Here is a 27,889-nt window from a genome sequence, read left to right as displayed (position 1 = left end):
ATGTTAATTTTTATATGCCTTTGTTTAAACATGCAAATTACCTATGTAAAAAGTTTGGTTAAAAGTATATAGGATTATACATGTATGAGACCCAACCGGTAAGAATATACAAGCAGGAATTTCAAAATATACCGATATAATTGGGATGAATTGGCATGCTGATTTTTTTAATTGCTTTAGACAGAAAAAAGTGCTTAAAAAGAACGCACTTCAAAATTCTCTTTATACGTTAGAATACAATTTGGTAATTTTTTATACAGGAATAGATGAAATTGCGTGTGGTCAGAGGGAAAAATCTTCTATCTTCTTTTAACGTAATTCTTTTATTTGAAAAACGTGTGTACTTAAGGTTTAGCAAAGTGTTTTAGAAAACAGTCGTTGCCAGCACGAGTCACGTGTAGACTAGAATCATAAATTAGAATTTAAAACGTACTAAAAACATAGCGATGGACCAAAGACGCTTGGCCTATGCCAATCAAATTCCTTATTTAGCAAAGTAATATATCATTGACTGAGCAAATGCGGCTTTCGATACGCCCAGAAGCACATATTCATTTGAACATGTGACCTTGCTATGTGTCCAATGAAAGTCACTCAGTTTAAGAAACTGGCATGCCAAACCTGTCCCGGTGCTTTCTTGAATCATATACAGTAGATTAGCTGCCACCGTTATTGGAGGCCAGCTAGGCAGAGAGAAAGGTAGTTAAGGGAGGTCTTTTCTAAACCATGCATTTAAACAAGTGGGATTGTCGGGTCTAAGGGTATTCAAGGCGACGGCTAAAAACAACTGAAAAAAGGTAAGGAGATACATGTTTCTTGGTTTAAAGAGGATATCTAACGTGAAACATCGGTAGTAGAAGGCAGTTAGATTTTTTGTTATTTGCCAATGTAAATCGGATGATATTGCCCAATTTAACTGATCATTGGAGACCGACAACCTTGCAGATGTGTCCATCCCTGTAGCAAAGGTTTGGTGGACACAGTTACATGGTGTTGCAATCTCGTGCATACTGACACTAACTATTTTCAAGATAAAAATCTTTCAACGCGGTAAGCTAGATTATTGATTAACATAGCTAGTTAACTCATTCGCACGTACGCGATTTAATTTTCTAAATGCATTAGGTTTATGTTGTACTCATATGATCATGCTTTCCACATTGGTTAACTTACAATTTCTGTTGAGATATACCACATTGTTATGGAGCATGTTCAAAATATATTTGAGCGTCCAATCGTTTCTTTTATCCGTACGCCTCCTTATCCCCTGACCCCCACCCCAACCCACCCCCGACAAAACCGTGGACCTATCAGTGTAATGGTCTTAATTTGAAAAATGCTTACACAGTATGTTATATACATTTATATGGGTTTCTAAATCCATGTATGCTTATTGCAGTCATGAAATACCAACACTCAAATAGAACCCGGCGTGCACAGTAGACAATACCATTGAAATTTCTAGATCAGAACCATTGATTCCCAGCACTCTCTTAATTCTGCATATACGCAACGACAGAGATATCTTTCGCCCTCACGAAATTAGGTAATTAATCAAAGTCTCCGGATGCATCAGGACTGTTCTATAGTTTATGTATCCACTAGGATTGCGCACCTGTGGTGCAAGTAACGGTTTTTATTCTTTTGTGCTGATGGCAGCCACAATAAAATCCATCATAAACAGTCATCAACAAATACCGATTATCCCGTACTTCCTTTCAAGACGAATTGCTTCCTCACCCCATTTTTTGCGTGTCGAGCGAAGGATTCCAAAATATTGCTTTCATATTCAAACAAACACAACCAAAGGAAACGGTTCTTCATTGTAATATTTAATAAGACGTCCCTAAAGTTCACCCACATGAGTTTTTTATCAGTGAATTATCTCAGCTTGTATCCCCAAGACAAAAGTTAATCGTGCGAAAAGATGTAATTATTACACGCTTTCTTAAGCTTGCAGACTAACAATAGCGCTTCATATCGAATGCATAAAAATGAGATTTTGCTCTTAAGCGACTGTAGTATGTAATGGAATTTATTAACAATCAATCTTCATTCGACTCAAATTCTTTCCTTTTATCAATTAATCATAAATCTAAACGGTGTGTAATTTTGTTAATTTGCCTTACCTTAACTAAATCAACTCGTCTTAATCAATTTTCACAACACAATCCATTTATGCAGCCATCTAGTCGAGATATTATAGTGTCCATTCAATTCCCCCTAACATGATAAGAAAAATTCCAGTCGCCTGGACAAAACGGTGGCGTTAATAAACAAGACGAGTATATACGAGAAGGGTATAACCGTCTGTGCCCTATCGACTTTGTTTAGCTAGTACAGGGTAGACATTGTTATGAATTGGACAAACCTCGGATACACTTAATGGACACCTGTTCTATTTCTGTGTGCCTGTAGAACATGTTGCGATAGAATCAGACGAGAAGGCTGGAGGCGTCGCATCGGGAAAGGGGCGAAGAATAAGTCAAAGTCTTTCACAGTTCAGTCACACCAAAACTCATGTACACTTGCTATGGTCGAAAGATTTCGGGATTCCAAGTATTGCTAATAGCGTGAGCAGCTGCATTTCTTCAGATTCTTGGATATGTGACCTTCTTAACCTGTGTAAGCTGCATGTATGATAAGATACAAGCATTTTGGAGTTGACTTGAGTTTGCTTGAAACCATTTCCGGATCTTAATATTTATTTATTTATTTATTTATTCATTTATTCATTTATTTATCAATACCTCACGTTTGACCAAACTCTTAAAATTAAGAGCTGCATCCCCACCACCAACATCACCACCACTTTCTTCAGCTACGAACTGCGGGGTCGCAGTCCATCATTCATTGATTGAAGTTAATATAAATATAGCATGTCGGACTATTCTTATTAAATGCAATTTGTTTGGTTTAGAAGTAGTAAGTATCTGTTCCCGTATTTATAATTACCGTTGATAATACTGTAAACATTTTTCTTGTTAGCACAGTTTTATACCGAAAGCATGCGTTTTGACAGACTATTCAGATAATTTTATTTGAAAGTGTTCGTTGATTAATCCCTTAATACAAATTTTGCGTGTTTGGTCACTTTTTTAAGTAGGCAAGGCAGCTTTTTACGATATGTTGTAGAGCCGTCTCGTCAAGTGTATTTGAAAAAAAAAACCCAGAAGCACAGCTTCGATCATCCACGTTCTTTTAATTTTGAAAAAAAAACGTATCCTCTTTCGTCTGTCGGGGGCACGTAGCCACATGTCTTCGCTGTTACTATTTAAACACAGTTCTTAGTTTGCCACAAAAGACTCATCTCTTGGAGTTTAGTCATAAGCCATCTCCGCCAAGTGATTTTCCTCTAGTTCTTCTACTACCCTATCTATTGTCGTTCTCAGAAACTCGCCACCGAGTCTGGATATCGAACACATCCGCGCGTAGAACATTTAATCTTCGCGGCATCCCAACTGAAGAAGTATTGAGTAGTTACATGTAAATGGTTTATTGCTATAAAAACGTATGGGGAGTACAAGAAAGTACGAAGCAAAGTCTCAGTGAAAGTACAAAAATAAATGCCACAGCACATTTCATACTGTCTATCAAAAGAAATGCGCGGCAATTATTCTTCAAAATTAATACATCACCACAACCGTCATCATCGTGACCATCGTCATCGTCATGGCGATATGTCCTTGATTTTTTAGAAGATGTCCTAAATGTTTTGTATAGACCAGTTGGGGCCAATTAACAGTCGATGAAACTAAGTTGTATTTTTTAAAAAGACGATAAATTCAAATTTCCTGAACTACTCTCATTTTGCTTTTTAAAAATCTTAAGAGAACGACACCCCTTTCCCATACTTAAATGTATTCTATCCGGGATTCGATTGTACCTTCAAAAAATAATATTTTTCACTCTCAAAAATCTTTACTCATCCCTGCACTTGAAATCGTTGTCTTGTGCTATTATTAGTTAAACAATTTAGTTCTAAATAGTTCTAAATTCAGAGACCCACTACCTAATGATTTGCTACACAATAATCCAAAACGATCTAATGCTGTTATTAAGCCATTAGTCTTACTTCCTCCTTTACTTGAAAACTTAAGATGTTATCAGACAAGTGCACCTTTTAGTATCAATAAATGAATATTGATAGCATTAGGGCTACAATCGCTTCACGGTTTAAAAGCCTATTTTTGACATATCATGAGTTTTAACAGGATGCATATATATAGTCTATAGAAGCTGCATTCTTTTTGAATGTTACCGCAAATGCTTTGCCTAAAGTAAAAGTTATTTGATTTGCCTCATTCTGAAAAGAAAAGTGGAATGAGGAACTCGATGCCTTTGTGGAGATTTCATTTAGAGTTGGTATAGGAATTATGATTATGCTATCTCTGTAAATACTTTGCAGTTCTTTTACTTAGGAAAAAGAACTATGATTCAAGCATTTCATAGTCAATCCCTTTTGGGGTTTTAATAAGAATAGTCAATTGAGGTTATATGCTTTCAAAGTTTGTAAGTCATTTGGATTGTTATCTGTTTGAATTCCAGAAACTGCTGAATTTCTCTGTTCTCTCTCAGTGAGACGGTCGTTAGCTGGCTACGATCACTGACTATTATATTATTATTACTAACGTGAGGTTATTAGAAATGTGACTAACAATCAGTCTCAGCTACTTGAATGAACATATTGGGTGCGCTATTCCGTAGGTCCGCTATTCCGAGGGATCGATAATTGCGACGATGACAGTTCAGATAACGATAAGACCCACTCGCCTCAAATAAAAAATAAGACCACCTGAAACTGAACAGTCTGGCAGAGATAAAAGTTGGCAATAGCTTGCACTTGGCCCGATTGTTTGAATTCTCTGATCATGAGCCAGAATTGCGAGGCAGGCTATCTCGCAAGGAGTGTGCTCACGAGAATGCAAGAAGAACGCATGTCAACAGCAACGTTAACAATTGTTTACTGTGTCGTATGATCGATGCTCATTTGAAAATTATTCATTCGTTGGCAATGTTTTATTCGACAGAACTTTCAGGTCCACCCCGTCTGAGTGGTTTCCACATTGCAACAAAGTGAAACTTCGTCTGATTACGTTTATGAAGGGATCTACACTTAAGTCAGTTTTTGTTCACTTGGATCCATTTTTTTTCCTGCTAAAGGCGAAACATCACCGATTTTCAAAGGTCACCCTTAATATAACCTTTCCTGAATAAAACAAGCTACATATTTTTTTGTAAAATAGTTATTAAACATTATTATACCTTAATTAATTATGAAGTTAAGTGTTACCTTGCTTTCAAATTGCACCCGTACTCCTAGCAAATACAGAGAGAGAGAGAGAGAGAGATTATACTTTCGGCGAATATCGCAATAACAAAAGGTCTTAGACAAAACAAAGTCAGAATATGAATGGTATATGCATTAACATTAGGATTGTCTTGACGAAAAATTAAAACGAAAGTGAAATGTACACAAATATAGCGATTGTTCTTGTCCAAGGAATACAGCTAATACATTTATCCACATGAAGCTGTATACACTCATTCCAGTTCCAGAATCTTTAAATGGCGTGGAACTAATTGTAGGCATTTGCAAACATGCCCCAGTATAGGTAGTTGTCATGACCCGCACGCATAGGGGTATACATGTGGTAAATTCTTAGTAGAATCAGACCTTGAATTTTGCATTGCCTGTTAAGTTCACTCAAAGGTGAAGATGGGAATGATATAGTACAGTAGTACTACTGTGCAAATATAGTAATAGACCATTCACATGTGTTCAATATATAACGGAACCGTGCTCACTGAAATATGTGCTCAATAACTGAACGGCCGCCAGAAACTACGAAAAGTACTTTTTGTGGTTAATTGACCATGAAAAACAGCACTTCTATCAAGTCCAAGCTTCTCCTTTATTTCTCACTGCATCTCAACATGACCGTGTCTGATGGATCACGTAAGACAGCCATTAAACTATGGTGACAAAGTAAGATTAGATACTATACGTAACTATACAATGTCTGATACCTGCAAAATTGCCCATCGTGTGTGATTTTGTATTTTCTGCCACCATCGCGCAAGGAAAATATATAAATGTAAGCAAAGGTAAGGTCTGTTTTTTGCAACTGCATACATTTTTTTCTAAATACGATTTCAAATCACTATTTCACCTCCTGGATTCAGAAAGTGCTGTTACATGCAGATAATTTGAAGCACGTGTTTTAGGTGTTATCTAACAGAGAATTTTTATCCCTTTGTTCATATTGGTGCTTTCTAGGCTGCCACACAGGTTGTTTACCAAATACACAATAAGTGCGCGAGGAGGTGACTTTACCCGGACAGTGACACCATTTTACTGTGAGATGACGTGGTTACAGCAAGTACTAATGATTATGGCTCTGTGGTTTGTGGGGTGTACTTTTGCAGCCACGCAGAAGAACAATCAGACAATGTAAGTATTCAATATTTCTTCACAAATGTAAAGATTGCGTTTGGGCTAGCGTTTTCCTTTCATCATCCGTTTTTTAAACTGTTGTTCCCCATTCAGGGGTTTCAGGCCGGGAGTGCCTTGTCAATATAGCAGTTAATAGATTCTAATAAAATGAGTGACAATAAAAAAATAATAATTTGTGTAGAATGACGTTTAAATATTACTGTGTAAATTTTTATGGTACATCGGCAAAATATTCTGCTTTAACAGTATAAGGTCGCCTAGAAAACGTTTCTCACGAAACATATGCTTCATCATAAAAAAAAAATTCTAAGAATGCACGTCCAGTGCAATTTAGAACGCGGTAATAGGGACCTGATATTAATAAGGCACGTGGGTCCAATTAGCCGTGAGTGATGTATTAGAATAGAACACTGTTGATTATCAATCGTAACTAAGATGGGGGAAATTTATGTGGTTTTATATTTTCAAATGACTTTTACCTTCATATACCATTATTTACAAATAACACTTAGCAAGTGTAAAGCGACAATGATTTAAGGATGCAAGGAATAAAATAAGAAAGTATTTCTGATGTCCTTCTTCAATACAATGAATTGCAAATACCTATACGTACAGCACATCCATGCATAAAACTATTTAATTCACATTGATATCCATTTCACATGACATATTGGGAGTCATGGGTCCCGCGAGCGGCAAAATCTATTTGACACATTGCAATCTAATTCTGTTCTGTTAGGTTAAAACCATTAACAAAAATAAAAGCAATTGCGAAGAGTAGACTTTTGGACAGTTTAAACAATTGACTTGCCCCCTTAGGGATTGAAAACTTTAGTCGAGTCGCCACTCCCATAGGCCCAATAGTCGAACCCTGCAATGTTCTTTCCTGTAAACTTTTTTTGCTGAAATGCATTCTTCAGGCCGAGAGAAGCAAAATTAGCTTGGTTGCTATTCCCGAGACCTTGAGCATTTTTCAATATGGCCGTCAATTTATGACGAAAAATAGAAAAACGACCAGAAGTCGCCGGGTAAACTTTATTGACAGCTTTTTTGAACGTGTTTCCTATCAGGAGAGCACAACAGTACTAGTGAATACTCTTAATCGCGTACCACTAAGCAAAAAACCAAAATGGCCGTCAAAACATAAGGCAGAAAATGATAAAAGTGGCAGAATCAGTTTGTTTTTTGCATATTTATTTTTATATAAAAAACATATCCCCTTTTTATATTTATGTTAATTATAATATTTTGTTAGTCATGACCCGAAACTCTTGGAATAAGCTTATCTGACAGTTCAGTAACCCCCCCCCCCCAAGAGTCTGTTTGCTACTTCTCCGGATCCCATAGTCAAATACTTAGAATGTTATTCCCTGAATTTTTAAAAAGAATTTAACACTTTGGGGGTATAAAAGCCAATTTAATTTGGGCTTTCTTGGCAGTGGCTAGATATGGAACATTGATCAATTTTCAAAATTCAAGATGGCCGTCAATAATATAAAAATATATTATAATATCATTATATTGTAAATAAATAATTGTGTAACACAGCAAAGAGTCGGGTTTAAAGTGCATGATATTCCGCATTTCAAATGACCGCTAAAACATGCCCAAGAAAGGTAAAAAGCAGTTAAATTACGTTTTTAACTGATAACTCGGCATATAATAAAATATATCTAACCCTGTTATTTATTGACAAAGTGTACTTGTAAGGTAAACTTATACTAAGACTCTATAAAAGAGGATCATTGATAGGACTGACCATTGCGTAAGTTCTCTTTTTAAGACAGAAAGTTTGTCAAGGGCCAACAGGGGGTTCTGCAGGGGTTTGGGCACAGGGAGTCCAAAATGTTAATCTGCAATCGGGACTTATATTTACATGGAGTCCAACTAAGTCCGTTGGTGGAGACGGGGGTTGGGGGGGGGGGTGAGTGTAATTTAATTTAATTTTTGTAAAAATATTAACCTTATAATTTTTTTTCGTTTTTGTTTTTATATTGCTCATACCTTAATATTTTAATTTCATATCTTTATCATAACTTTTTCAGTATGTACATGAAATTTAGCTTTAAAACTTCCCATTCTTTTTATTGAGGTTGGCACGTGTAAGAATATTTCATCAGTATATAACAGCATTTCTGGTTTTTCTTATTAGTGCACTTTTTTAACTTTGCATTTTAAGAGTCAATAAGCAAAACATCCTACAAATCTTTTGGTTATATACTGACAGCCATTAAAATCTTTGAGGCCATAATTGTTATTCTGAAGCTCTAAACTGGATTATTTTCATATGAATCATTTGTTTAGGGCATTGGTATACAGAACCAAAAATCTTAAGTTTCATGAATAGTTTCAAAACAAAAATGGCCCCAGCCCAACACAAAGTCACAACGGTCAGTAGCCGGTACGATCTTCGCTTGCTTCGATGCAGGCAGCGATCTGTTGGCGCATGCTCGGGCAATAAATGTGGATGGGATGGTGTCATGTGGAATCCTATTCCAGCCTTGATGTAGTGCCTCGATCAGCTGCTGCCTTGGCCAACGGACGGCCAAGATATATGTAGTACCACAAGTGTTCAATCGGATTCATATCCGGAAAATAGACAGGCCGGGGTAGGCCATCCACCCTTGGGATGCCCTACCCCGAATGTGAACGGGTCATGTCCTGTTGGGAAAAGGTGATATCAGTTTTCTCCTGCATTAACGAGGTTATGTGAGGTTGCAGGTTCTGATCTATGTAGTGACGAGCAGTTACTGGTATGTTGCCATCAACGACCACCATCGGTTGAACGCCAGTAAGCGTCGACGCACAGTGGGGCTGCTGCTCCGGTTGTTGTTCCTGCCGGGTGCTTCTTGTGCTGTACGACTAGCATGGCGAAACTGCTCCCGTAGCTGATGCAACCTGGTGTAGTGATCCTGGTCTGGAGTTGACACTCTCTCGCCCTGGCTGCGGTATATCGCTAACAGAGCCTGGCATGTTATGGCATTCAACCAGGTTCCTGATTGTGGGGTGGGAACAGTCCATACATTATAGCTCAAATCAGACTCCCCTCACACCCAGTGCCCAGAGATGTACGTTGTTCACATGATAGACATGGCATGATTCCGTTCACTGGACTAACAACATGGGTGACCTTTTTTGGGCCTTTACAGGCCTCCAAAACCAATCCTCAAAATGTGCAGATGCCCACTGAGTATTGCTCAATGTGTATTTGGTCCATTTTTGCAAAAAAAAAGCTTAACCATGGCAACATGACAACTCATCATTATCTTAACTACCCAAGCACTAAGTCATCAATAAATGCACAATGGATAATTACATCTACCCTACAAGTAGAAAAATGCATACATTACTATCTCAAAGCTTCCATTATCTGTAAGTATATATTGGCAAAAACAACATTTCAAATACATGATGTCGATGGATAACCCTCGCATATCCCCGTACTATGTCACGTTGTCAAAATAGCTGACTTCATGGGCCCTAACCTCTGGGTTTGTATACCCGTGCTTGGATCTCGGTTATTTATAACAAAATACATTGTTAAACAACAAAAATACCTTTACCCATAGCTGTTAAAATATTTTAAAAGTTTACAAGAAAAGGATAAGAATAATCCAACCTGAAGAAAACGATTTGACGCCCTTTTTATTTCAAAATGATTTAGTTTACACATACTAGAATGATAATACCTTTCATTAATTTTTTATTAAGAATAAAAAACTAGTTGTCAGGACTGAGATATCCGCAATCAAAGTTTGGATTGATCATAGAGCAGCATTGACGGACATATTGGTTTTCCTTGTTTGTATCATTTAACCTAAAAACATGTTTTATTGTGTGCTGTGTCTTGAACGCAGGTATATCGTTTTTCACTTTATATATGTATTTATATTTGTTCCAGTTAAAGTCTATTTCAGTTAAAAGCCTTGTAGTTTTACATTTGTTTCTTTTCCCTTCCATTATGTTTTGGAGGCCATTTTTATTAAAATAACTTGCAAAAATGAAATAAATGATCGCACTTTGCATGGATATAAATATAAATATGCAATGATGAACAATGGAGTGAAGCATTATATTTTTTTATTTGAATGTATGGCTCTCGCTATTCACATAACAAATTGACGGCCATCTTGAATTTTGAAAAATTGTTAATATCTCCTACGTATCAACTGGCAAATAAAGTCAAGCTTATAAGCTTCTCTAAGTTTTGTAACCCAGATGAAACAATTTCTTTTAAAAAAGCTTGCAAGATATAACATAGCAAGCTTTGACTATGGGGCTCGTCGGAGTGACAGATGGACTCTCAGGAGATGGCACCGTCTGATTAATGTCAAATAAACAGTTTCTGAGTGTTTAGGATCATGACTAACAAATTATCATAATGGACATAAATAGAAACGGCGGAAATGTTTTTAATAAGACTTACTTTGCAAAATTATTTTGCAGCTGTTTTTACTTTCTGCCATATGTTTTGACGGCCATTTTGGCTGTTTTGCTATATGTAACGGGCTTAAGTGTATTCACTATTACTGTTGTGCTCTCCTGATAGGATACACGTTCAAAAAAGCTGTCAATAAAATTTACCGGGCGACTTCTGCTCGTTTTTCTATTTTTTCTCATAAATTGACGGCCATATTGAAAAATGCTCAAGGTCTCGGAAAAAGCAACCAAGCTAATTTTGCTTCTCTCGACCTAAGGAATGCATTTCAGCGAAAAAAGTTTACAGGAAAAAACATTGCAGGGTTAGCGTTCTGGCTACTCGACTACTTAGTTGAATGCGGATGAGGCTTTCATTTATCTTACGATTTCAGAGGCCAACCTGTTGCGTGACAAAAATCTACTATGGCCCTGTTCCATCGTACCGATGGTTCGGTGTATATGATGCCAGAATCCCGGATTTGTCTCTTTTTACCTTCTCAACAAAAGCAAAACTCACATGAGTCCCCCAAGGGGTTCAAGTCAGTTACTTGAATGCCAATTCTCCCCAAGATGCACTCCGAACCGTCGGTGATCGATTGCGCTTTCTATGCCCTTCGTGAACAAACAGTCTTGGTATTCTCGATTCCGAGAATTCTCAATTCGGTGCCCAAAACTGTAATACCTCTTCTTGTAAATATTTAATCAATTTAATCTGAGAGGTGCGATTTGAGCATTGCTCTCCTAGTATTTAATCAATCAAACTACCAGAATGCGATCAGCGTATGATCTCTCATCAGCGATATGAATATCGATTGTGCCCCTCGGAGAAGTGAGCAGTTGTGATTAGTCTGGTTATTTATCATTAGGCATGGCAATTAATTGGCCATGCTGCTTTGAATCCAACCACCTGTTCATCTTTACTTATAGCTCGGAATTCCTGGACAAATTGATGCAAGGTTACGACAGGTTAAGACCGCCATTAAAAAGTAAGTAACCAACGCATTTTTTTTCTATCGTGCGCCTGTCTTTATCACTTTATTCAGACACCAGTTCACCAGGGTTTTAACTGATTCCAGCGATTTATTCACTTTTCAAGGGTATGGTAATGGTTAACATTAGAACACCTAAAGAGATTTCATTTCCTGGAATCCATAAATGTGGTTATGTATTATATATTTATCAGGTGATGGGACGATTGTATGTTTTTCTAAAAATAATCGATGTAGGTGTAATAAAAGCATAGAATATATATTTACAAGAAAGCGAGACGTGAAAGCACAAAATTTTTTTCCAGATGCGTCTACAAGAGTTGAACTTGGTGTTTACGTCAACAGCTTTTATTCCATTAGTGAACAGACGATGGTAAAGATACTTAGCTTCTGATAATGTTTCTAATAATATATTTGTTTTATTTTGGTGGTGTATTGAAGTAAATTGTAACCTGTAGACAAAACGGTTTATGTAGCCTGCATGTGAATATATATATATATATAGAGAGAGAGAGAGAGAGGGAGAGAGAGAGAGAGAGAGAGAGAGAGAGACGTTAATTTCTCTATACGTATACATATATAGGTCTGTCTCTCAGACCAATGATTTTTTTTACTTAAGGATTATTCTGTCAACATTTATCTACGCCAAAACTGGACAGATCCAAGACTGGCATTCGAGCCCGATCCGGAGGCCGAGATAGGAGAGATGATCAAATTAGATGAACATTTTTACCGCAAGATCTGGCTTCCCGACATTTTCATTCGCAACGAGAAAAGGGCCAACTTTCACGAAGTTACGATCCCGAACAGGTTAATGAGGTTATATTCCAACGGCGCCGTGTGGTATGTGACGAAGTGAGTAATATTTTTTCTCAGTGTAGCTTGTCATGTTTTATCATTGTGAAACTACATGTATCTAAAGGACAAGAACTGGACTCTCTGTGATAATGTGAGCCTGGAACATATCGACCGTGAATAAGTTCAATTTTTTATAATAAAAGCAAATCGATTAGCGAGATTACTGATGCAAGAGCAACTCTCCTAGAAAAGACGTCGCTTTTTCTCATTTTCTGTCAACTTTCATTTAAAGAACAAATGTATGCCATTCGCGTTACGGAAAATTTGTGAATTATCTTCTCTTTTTCCAGAATAACTGCAACACTAGACTGCTACATGGATCTTACCAACTATCCACTTGACGTTCAGAAATGTCCATTATCTCTAGAAAGTTGTGAGTACGGTCCAAATTATGTGATTGATTTTCATTCGGAAAGGTGATCATGTTCCCACACTTCCTCGTAAACCTGTAAAGGGGTGGGGTTAAAATTAGTAATACTGGTGCCCCTTATTGATATGTGATAGTGGATTTTACATCCGGTGTTAGATAATGGCCATGGTGGCATGAACATGTCATGTAAATTATAGTAATTGTAGTAATTGATTTTAGAAAATATCCGCGTCTGTACATGTTGTCATCAGCTGTTGATACCGCCACGTGCTCTAATGGCTCTTCGGCTATGGCGTTTTACTATGTAAAACTTGTCAAGCAAAAACCTCCACAGAATTTGCCATTATAATTTCTCAAAAGTTACAGCAATGGTTTCAATTAAATTTCGACAGTTTTGTCCATAGTTTTGTTTCTTGTGCATTCTCGTTCTGAATCAGGACAACGCTAAGAAAATTTAAATGTTGTAACAGACGGATTGTAAGTAATGGTTCATAATTAAGGTAGGCAAATCCGTGCGTTTTTAGGAGTAGACAGTATGAAAAGAATCTTAAATGTGTAGCTTTGCTTGCCATCAATAAGAGAATCATATGGATTGGTTGAATGATGTTTTAAAAATCTATGACGAGACATGTGTTTTCCTCGAAGAGACCTTAGCCGGTTGTACGTCGTTAAATATAATAATGTAAACCCAGAGCAGAGATTTGAAATATTTTAGGCACGCAAAACAGGACTGAATGACATACATGTACCTATTCAATTTTATGTATAGGCCCCTTACATACGGGCACCCTGCTTACGATACTTTTTCTATAGATCAAAACAAATTAATCCTAGTGGTATTGCGTTAATGAGTGGTACATTCATCGTCTAAATGGATGTTGTGATTGTCGGAGACCAATATCTGAGAGACTGTATTCTGCCATTGTTGTTTGTGTCTGCCATTGTTTTAAATTGATTATTGTTTTCCCTATTATTATATGAGTGAAATGTTAAATATAATATTAACAAAAAACTCGTCAGCCAACGTGATGGTGGACATGACATGGATTATGATGGGAAATTAGAGTTGATGTTTGGTTGATCTTTCCATCCAATATATAAATGCATTCTTCAATTCACGATGCGGGTGGTTTGTGCTGGTCTCTCTTGGCTATTTGTAATTGTGTTTTATGATCTTATATTGAATCAGTGGCGTTTTTTAATTCTAGTTGGCAATACCATGGATGTTCTCACTTTCAAATGGATGGATAATGCAGTGGAGAAAGACGAAAATCTAAGATTACCGGAATATACCCTTACAAGTTTCGATTTCCAGGATTGTTCACGAGTTTATGCAGCTGGTAAGAAATCCAGTACTGATTGATTTATATGATGACATAATGGGTAGCCTTTAGGGGTTAGAACAACACTATAAATCAGCTTTTATAGACATTAAGATAGTCGCTAGAGCTGCTGACATTTTCTCTGTTGGTGAGAGCGGTAATTGCAAACTTGATAGCTGCTTGTTTATTACATAACGCTATTTTGCCGTTTCATTGGTTCTCGGTTTTGTTTTGAATATTTTTTTAGAGACATGCCTTCTTTTGTTTGCAACTTCTAAAACGTCAATAAATGCTTGACGATTGTGACATATGTTAGATATATGCATTGTATGCATGATTTTAGTTAATTCCATTTCAGTCAAAATGTTTTACACGTCAATGGTTATAGAATGGCCAACCATTTCTAAGTGAAGACTTTTTCGCGTTTTAAAGCCAATTCCTTTGTGCTTCACTATTCCTTTCATTTAAGGCGCTTTCCCATGTCTCAATGTGGACTTCTTCTTGGACAGAAACCGCGAGTACTTCGTGATGCAGGTTTACCTGCCCAGCGTCCTCATTGTCATCATGTCCTGGGTGGGGTTCTGGATCAGCATCGACGCGAGCCCGGCCAGGGTGTCCATTGGACTTTTAACAGTGCTGACAATTACGACGCAGGCTACGGCGTCCAGGGCCTCACAGCCGAAGGTGTCTTACATCAAGGCAATTGACGTCTGGTTGGCCATGTGTTTGGTGTTTGTATTCGCCTCGCTTCTGGAGTACTCCCTCGTGAACACATTCAGTAGGCGACAGGTCCCAAAACCTGTTCGAAACCGTGCCCAAGGGATATTCTGCAACTCTAACAGTGAAAAGGTGCTTAGATAGTCACCTGGTTTATTTATGGATGTATATTATTATGTATTAGTTACCACCTGGTTTTGTTTCTGAAATTCGTTGACAAATAGGCGAAAGTATTACCATAAATCGTCTAGCGAGTTGCGTGATATGTTTATTACTTACTGACATTAAAATTCCCAAATAGACTATTATATCTACTTTTGCATGTTCAGTGCTGAAATGGCACCGGTGTATAAGATGACTATTGAAATGCACTCTGGAGATAAATAGAAATAAGTACCGTCATTTAGAAAATTAATTACAATTTTTAATTTATTGATCAATGGCAATTAATGAATTCAATTTGACATTTCTACTAGTGATATAAGTCAATAAGTACAAACATTCCGTCTTTTTTTCAGAAGAAAATGTGTGATGATCTACAGCCACACGTTGAGGCTGCTCCGGAGAAGGAAGAGGTACCCGATCCGCAAGGCAGAGAAAAGGCAAAGCGTGTGGACACTGTGTCTCGGGTTCTATTTCCCTTCAGTTTTATACTCTTCTGTTTTGTCTATGGACTTTACTACGTAGTTTTCGCACGTTCGAGCTTTTCAGTTTAGTTTTACGAAATAACATTTATGCTCTGACACATACACAGAAAACTAGACGTAAATAGCTGCTATATTCAAAGATAAATCCACTTTGGACTTTGGTTTACAAACGAAAGCTAAAAAATCCGCCTGGAATCGTACCATAAGAGCACAGTGAGTTTTTTTCGCAAAATGTGACTCTTACGTTGTGACATCTGCGTTCTGTTGGTGATAGTGAATACATTTGACCCAAGAGAGGTAATTTTCCTTTTTTTTGCGGGGGGGAGGGGGTGCTATTTCTGATAGCAGACGCTCAATCGCGACTGTGTTTCTCAGATGATTCAAGACAAAATCAGATACCGTTTCCTGTGGTCTGCTTAGACTTTTTCTTCGAAAGAGAAGGAACAATCATTGAATAAGATCCTTCTCCTTGCAATACATTTGGACGCCAACAAACCTTTTTAATCAACGTGCTTTGGGCGTGTTTGTACACGGTAATTTAGCATATGTGATTAGTGTGATAATTTCGCCCTTTTTCGCCATAGGTCTTTTTAATGTTTTTATTAATGTCCTTCTTGGAAAATTGATCAAATAATTCACAGTCGTCGTGTCATTTTATCGATTCATAGACATTTTCATCTCTTGCTATATACACTAGCATCCCGAAACTGTGGATTAACTTTTCCTTAAGGTACCCTAGCATTACATTTCTATGTACATGTAGCCCCAAATGTATAAATTATATTATATTATTATAAAAGGTTTGTCATTTTAGGAACAAACTAATTTCATAGAAAACATAATGCACACAAAAGTCTTTTAAAGGAATTGCCATTTGCATGCTTTATATTTCCATATGTATTTGATGCTATAATAAGATAATCAAAAATTGAGAAATTAATGTCTCATTGCATAATATTCCTTTTCTCTTATATCAAATCAAGTGTGTTTTTTCATTGTGATTAAAGAAACGGGTACTTCAACTACTATTATAATGATCGTTTCCCTAAGCAACATAATCATGTTCTGTCAGAAATAAGTACGTACGAAGAAGGTACACGCAGTTTGTGATAAAATTGTAAGCTCTGTGCTGCAGAACGAACTATAAGAAATTATTGTATCACGTGTAACCATATGCATCATTTTTGTTATAAAAATAAAAATACATCGTTCAGTATATCAATAATAACGATAACATTATTTCAGTGAAATCTGTAAGCTTATCCTATACAATAATATATATACCCATGCATGGGTAGAGCACTTTTCCATAGTGTATCAACTTTATTCTCCGTGATATATATATATATATATATATATATATATATATATATATATATATATATATATATATATATATATATATATATATATATATATATCACGTTTACGGATTGCCAAGTTATTCAGATATGTGTTTCCATATACATGTACATACCGTTATGCAACATAGAAGAATTGCATTTAGATATTTTCATGTTTGTGTAAACATCAGTAATACCGCGTCTTTGATGAGTCAGTAATTGTACGTGTACCAGTAGGTTTACTTCTTTGTTTGACTTTGATATGTATGTAAACGGATCACGTTTATAGATATGTAATCCACTGTCATATAATGAAATGTTATCATAAAACATAGTTATAAGAGTTGTTATATTCATTTCATATCGTTATATCTGATATTAAAATACAATCAACTGCACAGTTCATCCTCATTAATGTTACATGTTTGTTACGAAATTCAATCAAACAACCATATAAACAAATGACACTTTACAGCATCTTTTTTATCTAGGGATTAATTGATTCATCCTAGGGGATGCAATTTTCATATTATTAATGATATTATTAATGAAATATCTTTGGCTTATATCATATGACACGCATTCAAAATAAATGGCCGTTAATATGAGGGACAAAAACTGACAATCGTCTGTTTAATTTAACGTTTATCTCTTACGCATAAATAAGTATTATGGGACATGAATTCGCTTTGGAAATCTTGACGTTTTATATAACCGTATCAGAACTGATGTAATATTTATTTTGATCAGATATCAAATCCAAAACTGTAAATGAAGCCACAATAAGGTATTTACTAGCACAACATAAAATGGGATGTTATTAAATATGTTTTGTCCAGATAATAATTTTTTTGTTTCAATATACATGTGGATATGCTTTACAAACTGTAAAGGTTAGGTTCATTCCCATGGATTTAAAATTTATCTAAAAATGCTTTTGTACAATTCATCTTCTCCTGGTATGTCTTTTTCAATACTTAAGTCCGAAAATTTACCCTTGAGGAAGGAGAATCACTTAGAATATCTCTTGTATTCAATCTTCGTCTCAAGGCGAATACCTGGACGATTTCTACTTCATCTATTATTTCTGCATGTGTTGTGGATGAAGTGAAAGCTGTCAACCTCACTTCATTCTAATTGCATGGTCTTACTAGTAATCTATTGGATTTGAAGAGAGAGGTCAGCACGATCCACTTCTAATCATTTCAAGGAGACATCTCAATCTATACCGTACTTTTGTGAAACTGTCAATTCCTGTAAGACTCTTTATCGATACTCTCCTGTTTGAACGAATTAATCCTCCTACTTGAATCACTAACACATTCACTTCTCACAGTTGTATCAGTTGTGACTTAGCGGAATAAATGGCCGTTGTTGTTAAAGAGGCGATACTCCGACGGTCCGATACCAATTAAATGAAACATATTGGTCTGAAACGTTAGCTATGTCTTTTGTGGTATAAAAACAGGAGTAATACTTGATGTTAATCGGGCTGCTAGTGATTTATCTTGGGTCAAATTAAAGATTAATGGGTCACATTAGAGAATTATAAATAACCCTGGTCCCAAGCATGGTAACATAAAACTTAAAAGCCTTTTGGAAGCTTAGGGGAGTTTGCTGGAGGAAATACCGTGTATCAGTTTTTAATCAGAATCCTGTCGAATTATATTGGCATCCCAAGAGTTATCAATATTTTAATTTAATTTCTTTTATTTGATCACATTACTAACGTGTCTTGTTTAATCTATAAAATGACTGCCGCCAAGAGAAAGTACAGCAAAAATAACACGGTAGTAATGTATTGCTATCTGTAAGTAAACTATTGCCAGGTGATACTTGGGATCGAATCATCCTGGCAAATAAATTTATTCATGTGGAACATATGGACCATTTCATTGAATGCAATCTGTGAACTACTAGTTAAATTGTTCAAATATGGAAATAATTTTAAATCATTTGATAAACATGATCAATATGTATATATCGAATATGCCGAAATAAAGTCAATCGTTGTTCTCCGTTCGTTTTCATCATGTTACCTTTTATTGCGAATTAGACTCTTATCAGTAATCTATGGCAGGGGAACTCTATACAGTAATTTTCTTTATCATTGTTATCCAAATAACATAACAAAAAATGGCATACGTTTTTGTCTATTTATATTTATTCAAATGTACCATATTATGATAGTATAAAAAGAGGTAATACGACAATTAGGTGACCTGCACCTCATTCTCTTAACAATAACATACCGCCAAACAACTAGATACTGAAATGGAGACAATATAATAATGATTCTGAAGATGGCACCGGTGTGTACGAGAAAGAAGAATGTTTCCCACCTACTGGCTCAAACTAGTAGCATTTTAATTTGATACAACGGCATAAAATATGTCTCACGTGTGAACACTTGTACGCAAACCATATCCATGCTTCGCTGAGTCCTTTAAACTAATGAGTGAGATCTCTTGTTACAAAGGTAGAAAGGTTTTAGCGAACGGACGTACAAAAACACACGATTTATGGTTCTTTGGTATCTTCAGTTGGCACAATTTCAGGAGCCTTGGTCTCGTCAGGGGTTTCGGTTGGTGCGTCTTCTGGGGTTTCTCCGGATCCGTCGTCTGGGTCCTCGGCTGGATCAGGACACCTAACTACCTTCAGGTCGGGGGTTTTACATTTGGCTTGAAGGAACTCACAGCTACAATATAATTTCGTAAAGTATGAAATCTTATATATTCTATATAAAAATATAATGCAGATATATGTGTGTGTATTGTATATACTGCATCAATTGAGTGTATGCGTAACACTTCCAAGTAATAACCTTGTATTGCAGTTTGTCTTGATTAAAACTAAAAAGAATAAATCTGTTATTTAAAAGGGATTTTTGCACGCTACGTATGGCTTACCAAGTCAAATATTCACTCATTACTTTGAAATGTAATTTTTCCCTGATATATAGTATAAATATTTTAAGTGGGATGATTTGCCCCTTTACTTACGGACCAATAGCTACATGGCTTACTACGTAAAATATTCACTTACATACCAAAACAGTATAATTAATATGATATATTTCACATACAAGTAATTATTGTGATGTGTATTGTATACTTACATGTTGGAGTACACGTCACCACTAACGTCACATATTTCTCTTGCAGGAAGTGCAGAATCGGAACAGTTGGCATTCTGGATCATCACACATAGTTCAGCCAATTTTGGAAACAATTTTGGGAAGGGACGACCACTAGGTTTGCTTCTGCCAAATCCTCGCTCCTGGCCAGAGCCTGGGGATTTGGAACCACGTGACCCCTTTCCTCGACCTCGTCCGCGGCCTCCGCCAAATCCTCGTTCCTGTCCAAGACCACGTGATTCCGTCCAACTCTTTCTGCCAGCTTTCTTTGGTGGTCCTCGTCGTGCGGTGACAAGAATTATTACTAAAATAAAAAAAAAAAACTTTTCTAAAGTACTTTGTCAAATGAAAGTGCTGAAACCGAGCGAAAACATTTATAAAAATTAGTAAATGAATAAATAAACGAATACATAAAACGTTTTTGTCATAGAAACGTTTAATAACATACACAAAAAAACTAATCAATTTAAACATTGCTGTACTGGTAGTCTGAAAGCTGAAACGTACCACTTAAAATGACAACAGTGACCAACAGAACCTTCATGTTTGCTGTTTGGTGCTCGTAGAAATAGATGGACCTCAACGCCGGCTTTCTTTTTGATTAACGTAAAAATCAGTGTTCGGTCAACGTATATATAGGGCAAGGAATATGAAGAGACCGAGTCATTCCCGGATATTCAGTCACGAAGGTAAGATGCTATCTCGTAGTGGATTGGACCATGAAGGAGTCATGTGCATAAAACGAGTCGCAGTGACGTCATAGACGGAGAGACCGGGTCGTTTACTCGGTGGTAAGTATGGTCAGATCTTTGCAGAGCATCCCAAAAATATTTTTCCGTGGGTCAGTGCCGCATTGATAAAGCATTGTTTTTGATGTTCCTAAGTTAACTGTAGTTCTACTATCATGTACATATGCATGTATCTTTGAATGTTTCGGTTTATTAATTCATTTTACAATAATAGAAAATCGACATCTAGTACCTGACAGTATTATTTGAATAATTTATTAAATATCCACCGTTGAGACACCTGAGTTCTCAGGTTAACAATATTTCGCTACCCACCGTGTTAAACCATCCTTGGCAAAGATCTATCGTAATATCTCAAGCGGCACTGCATACAACCAATGACATCATGCACGTTAGTCCTGTAACTGGGCTATGGCGGTCAGGGGGCTTTTACATAATGTCTATAGTTTTTTAGTCTAACTGTGACTTCCAAAATCGGACAGCTGATTTTACGAACGAATGCCCCTCAGTAATTGCTACCGATGCTATTATGGGCTATAATTGGCGTTCAATAAAAACAAAAGTGGTAAAGACAATAATCCCCTAAGGACTTATGGTTTGAAGACCAAAGACAAAATAACGAAGTAAGTGCCTTTTTCAAGTAGGTTTAACGCAACTCAGACAACCAAGATCAATACTTGCTTTTGCCAAGCCCGATTTTTGTCTTAAACGTTTTTGACACGGTCCCAGATGTCAATGACATCTTATCATGATGTCATCAAAGCACGCTGTGATAAGTATTTCTCTGGTTTACCCCGTAATTATAATTACTATTCTGCATGTCGGACACTCCCAGACTAGAAAGTTTCGGGTCACAACTAAATATAGGTTGAATTTAATTGAATTAAATGGAACCATAAACGTTAATATAAGCTGCCATTCAGTTGAGTTGTCCATACAGATAGTACATGTACGTTTCATGGGCTTTCAACTCGGCTTTCAACTGAGCTGTCAACTGTTCTTGGACAGCAGGGCAGGGGGAACGACAAAAAGTAAAACATGCGCACAAAGCGCCTTGAGAACCTGAATTTTATCTAATTAATTGATCAATCCAATCGTCTTTTGCGATCAAGCAATATCTGCGGTAGGTATAATGTGCCAAAATTTAAAATTGAAATATTTCCATGCTCTTTTATTCCAAACTCACTTTTAAAATGTCAGTAATAAAATGTAAGAGTTCATTCTTTGGGAAAAAGTTTTAAAGCTGCAGTGTCGGTCTTTTAACTTGGTTTTATTTAAGCATGAAACAATTTATTGATTTTGTGATAATCTTAAAATTTGAAATTCAACTTCAACCAATTGGGTTCCAATCTTATCAATAATTCATCATCATCGATATTATTATTTATTTTTTAATTACCATCCACAGTTTCAAAATGTCCAAATAAGTACTTCCAACACAAAACCAAGCGCTTCGTCATGCGTCGCTCTCAGAAGGTTATGATCTATACGGACAAGTATTATACAAGTATTGATAAGGAAAATAGACCGCTGATAAATTATATTCTTTCAAACTATTTTTGTGCTGTTCTTGTGTATGGAATGCGTGTACATAAAATGAATGTAGGAAATGGCACTGCTGCTTCCATAACCAACACCAAAAACTTTTTGGGACTTATTTATTTATTTTTTTTTCAAGATGAGAAATACTCAATTTACTAACTACTCATCGAAAAAAAATCCATAAAATGTGCTTGCGTGTTGAATCAATATCAACTTTATTTCCTACTTCCAACTGGGTTATTAATTATGCATTAAATAATTTATTATATGATGGAACACTTTTAATATAATGGAGACTGATTACACGTTCAACTGTGTGAGTAATTATCATTGGTTTCCATATAAGGTTAGCCCACTACATGTACGATAGCCTTGTTTGGTGAAAGGTAGACCTCACAAAGTGTATATGTGATTAAACCACTTGTAGTTATAAATACAAAAGGAATTGAAAACTAAATCATCAAGGCAAATATATCGCAAAAGTATGGCAGTGTATTGTTTGACATACATGTGCCGAGAAAAAGTGCTTGCATTTCGCCCCTAAAACCGAATAAAGCGTACATGTATATGTGTATAAAATACCTAGGTAAGTAAAGCACGTACATGAAGGCGTAATTAAATGCTTGACTGTCTGTCTCTCTGTGTGTGTGTGTGTGTGTGTCGTGTATGTACAAAGTTTAAGTGTTATACCTAGTGTATATGGTTTATATTTTTCATGGGATTCGAAATTTACCACAGAATATTTGTGTAGATGTGTAAATCACTTAGAATGTCTCATGTACTCGATCATCGTCCCAATGCGGATACTTTGAACGATTTTGACTTCATCTAACTCCCATATCTGTTGTGGATAAAGAGATAGCTGTCAACCTCACTCCATTTCAATCCCATGGCCTCACTCTTAATCTACTGTATGTGAAGCTTAAGAGTAAATTCAGAACTGTCCACTTAACTTTTTTCTCAAAGAGAAACCTCAGTCTACTAAGCCTTAATTTTCGGAAACCATTAATTCCTAATAGTAAGGCCGTTTATCGATACTCTTTCGATTGAATGAGATAATTGTTCGACTTAAATTATTAACACATTTACTTCTCATAGTGGCATTTGTTGAGACTCAGAAAAAGCAGTGGTAAATATGGCCAATGTTGGTAAAGAAGCGATATTCCGACGGTTCGATACCAATACCGCTAGAGGCCGACATGAATGGATGTGTACCTTACGATGCACTGTCTCGACTTACTGTAGGTACCCAGCTAAATTAGCCAAAACTTTTAGATCAAAATTTGTTCAAGGTAAAACTTCAGCAACTCATTTAAATGAAGTATTGGTCTGAAACATTAACCATGTCTTTCTTGATATAAAAACAGGATTACTGTTTTATTTCAATTGGACTGCTACTTATTTATGTTGGGTCAAATTGAATGTTTAGACCAATTATCAGGCCAGGTCCAATGCTCCCTCACCATCCAAGCACTTCATTTGGCATTTTAATATGTTCTCTTTTAAATACATTCTTTACCAAATAGGATGTTTTATTTTTTATTTTATTTTATTTTATTATTTTTTTTGTGCAACAGAGTCTTTTATCAATAGCATGACTGAAAGGGGGTTTCTTTTCATAAATGTGTTTTAAGAATAGGAAAGGGCTAAAGATCGCCTCCCCCCCCCCCCCCCCAGACATGCGCGCGTTTCACACAGGCAGTCATCATAGCTAGCACCCTCCTCATCATGGGTTTGAAGTGAATTAGGTTTCGTTCGATAAATTAATATGGAATTAAATAGCATTTGAATGATGTTCAGTTTATGTAGTTTTTTAACAATGGCAACATATAAACTTAAAACCTTAAGGGTGTTTGGTAGAAGTAATACCACAAATCCATTTAAAGTAACATTTAATATAATAGTATTATAAAGGGTATCCCTTTGTTTAATTAATACCTTAAGTGCGGAACGTTTTTTTATTCCCACGCTCTTTTGAGAAGTAGTCTGTACGAGGCAAATTCAATAAAGTAATCGTCTTTAACATCCTTATCCAAATAACATAACAAAAATGGAATAAGTTTCTTCATATTTATATTTATTTCTAAATAGTACAGAAAACAAAAATAAGATAGCCGAGTGTCCTGCACTTTGACTACCTTATACAGCACATACATGAAAGACTTGGAAATAGAGGTAATAACGTAGCGCTGAACAACTGAAATTGAAACACACATACTGGAACATGTAATAATGAATCTGAAGGTGGCGCTGGTGTGTACGTGAAGGAACAATATACAGGGTATGTGAAGTAGACATTGGCTAAGACGCCATCTATCATTTTGATACAATGGTACAAGTATGACGTAACGCGTGAACGTGCACTTTATGTACAGCATCTTCATGTCCTGCTACATTTATGTACTTTATACTATAGTGAGTGAGATCGTCCTGTCAACCGTTACTTAGGTGCAAAGTACGCAATGGAATGAATGGATGGTTCAAACAGACAACGTGTTTTTATGGTTCTTTGGCAATTTCAGGAGCCTTGGTCTCGTCAGGGCTTTCGGTTGGAGCGACTTCTGGGGTTTCTCCGGATCCGTCGTCTGGGTCCTCGGCTGGATCAGGACACCTAACTACCTTCAGGTTGGGGGTTTTACATTTGGCTTGAAGGAACTCACAGCTACAATGAAATTTTATAAAATAATATATCATATGTGTTCCATAGCACCATAATGTGCAGTGACAAGTACGGTATGTAAGTCCCATGTATAAAATCCGTGTATTCGTACAATGTAGCACTTCAGGTACCTGCTTCGCAATGAAATATACCTTGGTTTTTGTATAAAAAGGTTATTTTCAGTGGATTTTTTAACCCTTTATGTATGTACCTCGATAGATGACTTATTATGTTAAATAATTACTTATTTATCGAAAAACGGTATAATATAAATGTTGTATTTCACATGCAAGTTATCATTGCGATGTGTATTGTATACTTACATGTTGGAGTACACGTCACCGTTGACGTCACATATTTCTCTAGCAGGAAGTGCAGAATCGGAACAGTTGGCATTCTGGATCATCACACATAGTTCAGCCAATTTTGGAAACAATTTTGGAAAGGGACGACCACTAGGTTTGCTTCTGCCAAATCCTCGCTCCTGGCCAGAGCCTGGGGATTTGGAACCACGCGACTCCTTTCCTGGGCGAGCAAATCGACCTCGTCCACGGACTCCTCCAAATCCTCGTTCCTGGCCAAAACCACGGGACACCTTTCCTCCTCTTCTGCCGAATCTCTCAGGTGGACCTCGTCGTGCAGTGACAAGAAGGATTACTAAGATAAAAAACAAACCATTCTAAACTACCATGTCTGATTATGCTCATTTTAGAAAGGAAATGGACCCGTTCATCCAATCTGTCCATGCTCACACTTGCAGTTTGTCAGGTAAAAAATATAGTTTATTTTCGTAAAACTAGTCAAATCATTAAATTTAATATACGATTGGCAAGATATCGAATGAATATGTCTACTACTAAGTGAATCCGATTTGCTTCATTTAAACTCCCGAATCAGAGTGAATAAATGAATAAGAAAACAATAAAGTTTTTCAAAGAAATAATAAATCAACTACAAAAATGATATAGTCTGAAAACTGAACTTACCGCTTAAAACGAGAACAGAGGCCAACAGAAACTTCATTTTTGCTCTTAGATGTAGATCAGCTTCAAAACTGGTTTTCTCTTTGGTTAACGTAAAAAGCAGTGTTTGGTCAATCTATATATATAGGGAAAGGAGCATGGTGAGATCGAGTCACTTCCGGAAACTTTGTCACGACTTAAGATGTTATCTCGTAGTCGACTGGACCATGAAGGAGTCATGTGCCTGATGTCAACCTTGATGACGCCACAGACGGAGCGGCCGGGTCGTTAACACCGTGGTCAGTATGGTGAGATGGGCCTATCATTGAACTATCTTTACAGGGTGCTCCAAAATATTTTGGTCGTGGATCAGTGTTTATCAATTAAACATTTATCTTGACTTTCCGTGGTTAATTGATGTTTCGCAAACATGTTTTTTTTTGTCTTGGTGCTGAGGAACATATCTTGATTCTTGGTTTATTTATCCATTTAGTAATAAAATTAAAAAATCGCAACAACAGTAAAACAACAAGGACGTTTATTTTCCCCGTTTGTACGCCGTTCTAAGGTAAACAATATTTCGCTACCCTCTGTGTTAAACCAGCCGTGACAAACATCTATCGTAATATTTCAAGCGGCACTGCAGCCAGGCAATGACACCTTGCACGTGAGTCCTGTATCTGGGCTATAACGGTCAAGGGTCTTTCACAAAATGTCCACAGTTTTTTTATTTAGTTAAGCTTAAAATGTCTAAATGGTAAAGAAAAAGCAACGAATCAGGCGGTCTTTATAATACTTCTTAGTCGTATAAGATCCATATCAGTCTTTGTGAAAACGGAATGATGATTTTACTTAATTGTTTATGAAACGTCCCCCAACATCTAGATGATGTCTTATCATAGTGCCATCAAGCACTCTGTGGTTAGTACCACACTGTACTTTGGTTTATCCCGTAATTAGAAAAACTATCATGAATCTATTCTCGGTACTGTTTTGCAGTCTGGAAGGTTTCTAGCATCAGCTATATATTGACCGCGTTAAAACAAATAGTGAATAAGAGCATACACGTTGCTATGTACTCGTGCATGTCGTTTCAAAGACAAAGGAAACTATTTGATTTCATTATTACACATGTTAAAAAATCACACCCTGTAACTATCCACTATTGCGTGTGTGTGTGTGTGTGTATGTGTGTATGCGTGCGTGCGTGCGTGTGTGTGTGTGTGTGTGTGTGCGCGCGCGCGGGTGTGTGTGCGGGTGTGTGTGCGGGACGGGGGGGGGGGTAAGAAAAATTGAAAAACGTGCAAAGACAGTTTGAAAAGTATCCGCAGTTTCAATAATCAGTTCTTAGTATCCAAAGCACATACTGAATACAAGCAAAGTACATGTATGTGTATCGGAAGTGTTTCGTCACGCATTCCCATCAGAACTGCATGATCGATCTCTGCTCACAGATTCTTCCTTACAATTGATAATTGCTAAGTGGACACATTAAGCATTTTCTTTAAATAACTTTAAACATCTCATATGCACATGAATGAAATGTATATGTATAATTGAATATGAATTAAGACATCGATCGGGCATGCTTACGGCATCAGCTTTTAATAACTGGTATCTGAAACTGGGTTGATATTTTGAAGATAAGAAGTAATCAGATATTTCAATACACGGACCATGACTTGCACGGGAAGACCAGAAAATGAGTAAAATACATTC

The 27,889-nt window shown here is 36.6% G+C and overlaps 3 protein-coding genes across 3 annotated transcripts; 1 reads left to right on the top strand and 2 right to left on the bottom strand.

Moving 5' to 3' along the window:
• The first annotated feature begins 294 nt into the window (after window positions 1–294).
• On the top strand, window positions 295–17,131 carry LOC106153770 (glycine receptor subunit alpha-4-like). The gene is made up of 9 exons (XM_013527871.2): window positions 295–797; window positions 6,281–6,454; window positions 11,804–11,862; window positions 12,171–12,238; window positions 12,485–12,720; window positions 13,014–13,096; window positions 14,302–14,433; window positions 14,885–15,264; window positions 15,651–17,131. The coding sequence occupies exons 2-9, from the start codon at window positions 6,366–6,368 to the stop codon at window positions 15,846–15,848; spliced, it is 1,245 nt and encodes a 414-aa protein (XP_013383325.2). The 5' UTR covers window positions 295–797; window positions 6,281–6,365; the 3' UTR covers window positions 15,849–17,131.
• Window positions 17,132–19,264: 2,133 nt separating this feature from the next.
• LOC106153764 (uncharacterized) lies at window positions 19,265–20,921 on the bottom strand. Its single transcript, XM_013527863.2, has 3 exons — window positions 20,766–20,921; window positions 20,241–20,562; window positions 19,265–19,820 (listed from the first exon to the last, which is right to left on the bottom strand). Exons 1-3 carry the CDS (start codon window positions 20,800–20,802, stop codon window positions 19,643–19,645), a joined length of 537 nt encoding a protein of 178 aa, XP_013383317.2. The 5' UTR covers window positions 20,803–20,921; the 3' UTR covers window positions 19,265–19,642.
• A 3,684-nt stretch (window positions 20,922–24,605) lies between these two features.
• On the bottom strand, window positions 24,606–26,355 carry LOC106153763 (uncharacterized). Its single transcript, XM_013527862.2, has 3 exons — window positions 26,195–26,355; window positions 25,532–25,865; window positions 24,606–25,211 (listed from the first exon to the last, which is right to left on the bottom strand). Exons 1-3 carry the CDS (start codon window positions 26,229–26,231, stop codon window positions 25,049–25,051), a joined length of 534 nt encoding a protein of 177 aa, XP_013383316.2. The 5' UTR covers window positions 26,232–26,355; the 3' UTR covers window positions 24,606–25,048.
• Window positions 26,356–27,889: the final 1,534 nt, after the last annotated feature.

The sequence above is a fragment of the Lingula anatina genome, chromosome 2, assembly GCF_051362555.1.
Source record: "Lingula anatina isolate TDL-2025a chromosome 2, LinAna3.0, whole genome shotgun sequence".
Taxonomy (NCBI): domain Eukaryota; kingdom Metazoa; phylum Brachiopoda; class Lingulata; order Lingulida; family Lingulidae; genus Lingula; species Lingula anatina.
The sequence above is the reverse complement of the archived record's forward strand: the minus strand, read 5'-3'. Positions and strand labels throughout refer to the sequence as shown.

What these genes read in the sequence shown, in the direction of transcription:
- LOC106153770 (XM_013527871.2), top strand. Translation starts at nt 6,366, where the DNA reads ATGACGTGGTTACAGCAAGTACTAATGATTATGGCTCTGTGGTTTGTG. An exon ending in GTTAAGACCGCCATTAAAAA is followed by an intron (nt 11,863 to 12,170) that starts GTAAGTAACCAA and finishes ATTTTTTTCCAG; the next exon opens with ATGCGTCTACAAGAGTTGAA. An exon ending in TCCATTATCTCTAGAAAGTT is followed by an intron (nt 13,097 to 14,301) that starts GTGAGTACGGTC and finishes TTTTAATTCTAG; the next exon opens with TTGGCAATACCATGGATGTT.
- LOC106153764 (XM_013527863.2), bottom strand. Translation starts at nt 20,802, where the DNA reads ATGAAGGTTCTGTTGGTCACTGTTGTCATTTTAAGTG. An exon ending in CACTGTTGTCATTTTAAGTG is followed by an intron (nt 20,563 to 20,765) that starts GTACGTTTCAGC and finishes TTTTTATTTTAG; the next exon opens with TAATAATTCTTGTCACCGCA. An exon ending in GGTGACGTGTACTCCAACAT is followed by an intron (nt 19,821 to 20,240) that starts GTAAGTATACAA and finishes ATTATATTGTAG; the next exon opens with CTGTGAGTTCCTTCAAGCCA.
- LOC106153763 (XM_013527862.2), bottom strand. Translation starts at nt 26,231, where the DNA reads ATGAAGTTTCTGTTGGCCTCTGTTCTCGTTTTAAGCG. An exon ending in CTCTGTTCTCGTTTTAAGCG is followed by an intron (nt 25,866 to 26,194) that starts GTAAGTTCAGTT and finishes TTTTTATCTTAG; the next exon opens with TAATCCTTCTTGTCACTGCA. An exon ending in GGTGACGTGTACTCCAACAT is followed by an intron (nt 25,212 to 25,531) that starts GTAAGTATACAA and finishes ATTTCATTGTAG; the next exon opens with CTGTGAGTTCCTTCAAGCCA.